This window comes from Octodon degus, unplaced genomic scaffold, assembly GCF_000260255.1.
Source record: "Octodon degus isolate 3935 unplaced genomic scaffold, OctDeg1.0 scaffold00130, whole genome shotgun sequence".
NCBI classification, from domain to species: domain Eukaryota; kingdom Metazoa; phylum Chordata; class Mammalia; order Rodentia; family Octodontidae; genus Octodon; species Octodon degus.
Window position 1 is genome coordinate 127,178 of NW_004524706.1, and position 3,841 is coordinate 131,018.

The following is a 3,841-nucleotide window of genomic DNA, read 5'->3' on the forward strand; positions in this document are numbered from 1 at the left end:
GAGTGGTGTGTGTGTGTGTGGCCAGCTCAGCCCACCAGGGGGCAGGGCTGGCTGGCATGTGGTGCTGGGGGATTGAACCGTGGTCCCTGATGCTTTGCCAAGTTTGTTCTAAGTAGGTGCTTTAGACCACTGAGCCATCTCTCCAGCCCCCAGAATTGTTGAACTTAGGCCAAAGTGACAAACTTGCCAAACTTCAAATGGAACTGAAGGATGGCTATAAACATAGCTCAAGGGGCCGGGGAGATAGCTCAATAGATTAAGTGCTTGCCTGGCAAGCACAAGGGCCTGAGTTCAATCCCCGGTTCCGCAAAAATAAATAAATAAATAAATAAATAAATAAATAAATAAAATAAAACAAAATAAACATAGCTTAAATATGGGGAGACACAAAATGTAGATGAAGCAGTAGATGGCGGCATGAATATCTGTAATCCCAGGGGAGGCTGGAACAAGAGGATTATAAATTCAAGTCCTACCGGAGCAACTCATCCTTAAATTTTCAAAATGAAAAATATAAAAGGCTTGAATAGCTCAGCAGCAAATGGGTGAAGACTATTGGTGCATTTCTGGATGCCCCCCACACCTCTTCTGAGACAGGGTCTTGCTATGTAGTCCAGGCTGGTCTTGAACTGTCTTTGTAGCCTCAGCTGAACTCAAACTTGTGATCTTCCTGCCCAGCCTCCCAAGTACTTCAATAAAGGGCATGTGCCATCACACCCAGCTCATAGGTCCTTCCTTATCATACAAAGCTAGTGACAAGGTCAGAGATCTAAGCACAAAATGCATACACACAGGCAATCTCAGGTTACCCCAGAAGTGTCTACAATTTATGCACATCATTATTATACTATGCAACTGTATGGATTGACTTGCCATTATACATTTAATTTTAAATCATTTTATTTTTATAGAGGTTAAGAGTAGGAAAATTTATTGGAGAATAGTTCCTGAGAAACAGAAGAGGCCTCAACTTTAAAATATGAAGTAAGAACCCACTTGCTCAGTGAGAAAGGAAAACTGTTGCTTACCCGGGGTATGAAGAATTCATCAGCACTGAACTTATAAAGCCATTCATCCAAAAAGTGAAACAGAAGAGACAGCAAGTCATCTCCTACACAGGATTAATAAGGGCCATAACAGTAAAAGGTTTAATAACCCTTGTCTCTAAAACCATGTTTCAATTTAAAAATGCAGTGAATTTCTTATGCTATTTGAAAAAGGAAAAATAGGTTCATCAATCAAATTGGTTCTTACTGTAAAAATACACTCAAGATGCAAAATACTCAATATCTGTAGAATGACTTTTTCCTTGTCCATTAATCAGTTACCTTGGGCTTCGACTTCCACGGTCTGGAGGGGCTCCACAGTCCCGGTGTCGGTCATGTAGGCAAACATGGCCATGGCACACTGCTCGAACGCCTCCTCCAGAGTCTCCCCCCACGCATGCAGCCTGGAGAAACAAATGTGTGCTTTGTGCAGCATAATCCACAGCGAGAGAGAAAATGCAACAGCAAAGTCCAAATAAAATCAGCTTGATAGATACAAAACTGAAGGCATGTATTTTTTTCCTTTTGCAGTAGTGAGGATTGAATTCAGGGCCTTCACACTGAACTACATCCCCAACCCTTTTCAGATTTTGCGGAACTGGGGACTGAACTCAGACCCTTGCGCTTGCCAGGGAAGTGCTTATTCCACTGAGCCATCTCTCCAGCCCCACCCTTTCAGATTATTTTATTTGACAGAGGGTCTTCCTAAACTGCCCAGGCTAGCTTCCAACTTTTGACCCTTCTGCTTCAGCTTCCCTCAGTACTGGGATCAGAGGCATGCACCCTCACACCTGGCGGGGCACTGGAAGCTTTTAAGTCATCATTTTCATGTTCAAAAGAGAAGAACCCCAATGAAAGTAGAAAAAAAAATCAAAACTTAAAACTAGTAAGACCCAGATTAAAATATTCAACCTTCCTATTTAACGGCAGCTTCAAAGGAATAAGGTCCAGCTGTACTCACTGGACATCTGCTGTGTGATCCAAATCTGAAGGAGAGAGGGAAAAACATAGTCACTCAACTTGATGCTCAACAACACAGGAAAGTATTAAGTCCATTTTTAAATTTTTTTTAAGAAGTCCATTCTTAAGAACACTGTCCTTAAAACAAGAAGAATGTGAGACAGCTCAGACCTTCAGCTGTTTAGTTACTACACAAAGTTAACTGCTGTCAAGGATTAGCTTATTTTGTTGTTCTGGAATATTTTGGGTTTCTTGGGGTTTTTGTTTTGGGCGTTTTTTTTTTTAGGGAAGGGTCTACAGGGTGTTAAGGGTCTCACTACTAGATCCAACTCCTAGTGATCTGCCTGTTCACAGTCTCCCAAGAGCTGGGATTACAGGTGTGCCTACCACACCACAATCTCAATTGCTGTCTCAGTGGGTCCCAGGGGAGGGGGCAGGGCCAGCAAGGTAGGCTTAGCGCTCGAACCCCTGGCCTCTGTGTCTGCTTGCAGGTGCTTCAATCCGCTGAGCTATTTGGCTGGCCCTAGTATTTTGGTTTTCGTTTAATTCTTTGAGATAGGGTCTCACCATAACTCCTTCTAGCCTCAAACTTGCTACAGAGCCCAGGGAACCTAGCACTTGTAGTCCACTGGCTTCAGCCTGCACTTGCAGGGACCACAGGCACAGACTACCACACCTGGATGAGCAATATTTTTTTCTTAGTGCCAAGGTTTACATTGAAATGAATGACATTTTTCTGGAAGGTAGCAACGCCTGGGCCTTTGAGGTGGTGTAAAAAGGACTTAAGCGGAGCATGGAAGCACACACCTGCAGTCCCGCCTAGGAGGAGGCTGCTCTGAGAGGATCACATGAGTCCAGGAACTCAAGCCAGTCTGGACAACACAGAGGACCCTATTATTATTGTTTTGCTTTTTAATGTACTGGGGATTGAACCCGGGGCTTCACACTAAGGTAAGTCCCCAGCCCTTCTGATTCTGAACTAGGGTCTTGTTAAATTGCTCAAACTTCTGACTCTCCTGCCACAGCCTCCCAGAGCACTGAGATTATGGGCATACAAAATAGTTTTAGAAAATAAACTCCACAATAAATATTTAGCATATTCCTAATCTAACAAGAATCTCAAAACTTTTTTTTTTTTTTTTTTGGTGGAACTGGGGATTGAACTCAGGCCCCTGTGCTTGCCAGGCAAGCGTTTATTCTACTGAGCCATCTCTCTGGCCCTCACAATTTCTACTATACCATGGTGCATTGGACCTGTTCCTGCAACTCTTTCAGAGCCTACTCTTCACGTGTACTGCAACTTTTATCTAGCTTTTCCACTTAGCCTCACAGGAGTACTACAGTCAGAAGGAATTCTTGGTGATTGACAGTTCCTAGTACACAAAAAGGAACCTGAAATACAGAGAAAGCGTGGCTTCCTCAGAACTATACTGCTATTTACAGGTAGAGCTGGAAATGGAAATAAAGGTGTTCTAAACTCCCACTTTAGTGACCTTTGCACCATAGCACATTGTGTTCTGATGGCATTCCAATGCAAATCTGTCACTCCCAAATATTACTGAGAATTTAGGAAGTTTTAGGTACTAAAGATCTCAATGAAGGTGGCCAAATAGCTCAGTGGATTAAAGCATCTGCAAGCAGGTACAGGGCCTAGGGGTTTGATCCCCTGGCCTGCCATGCTGGCCGCCCGGGGCACACTGATATGGCAATTGAGGCTGTCCCTGCTGGCACATACCTGTAATCCCAACTCTTGGGAGGCTGTACGCAGGCGGATCACTACGTCTGATCTAATAGTGAGACCCTGAACACCCTGTAGACACTTCCCTAAAAAACAA

The 3,841-nt window shown here is 43.7% G+C and overlaps 1 protein-coding gene across 3 annotated transcripts in view; it reads right to left on the bottom strand.

The window, feature by feature from the left end:
• The window catches only part of Zbtb8os (zinc finger and BTB domain containing 8 opposite strand), a 14,276-nt gene that overhangs the window by 5,855 nt on the left and 4,580 nt on the right, over nt 1-3,841 (bottom strand). Inside the window, exons 2-4 of one of the 3 annotated variants that reach the window (XM_004640975.3) lie at nt 2,008-2,032; nt 1,329-1,450; nt 1,029-1,111 (exon numbers count right to left, since the gene is read on the bottom strand). In XM_004640975.3, the coding sequence (XP_004641032.1) occupies nt 1,029-1,111; nt 1,329-1,450; nt 2,008-2,032 (230 nt within the window). Of the gene's footprint in view, nt 1-1,028; nt 1,112-1,328; nt 1,451-1,958; nt 2,033-3,841 lie in introns of all 3 variants that reach the window. The other 2 variants (XM_023701084.1, XM_023701083.1) reach the window with 2 other exon arrangements.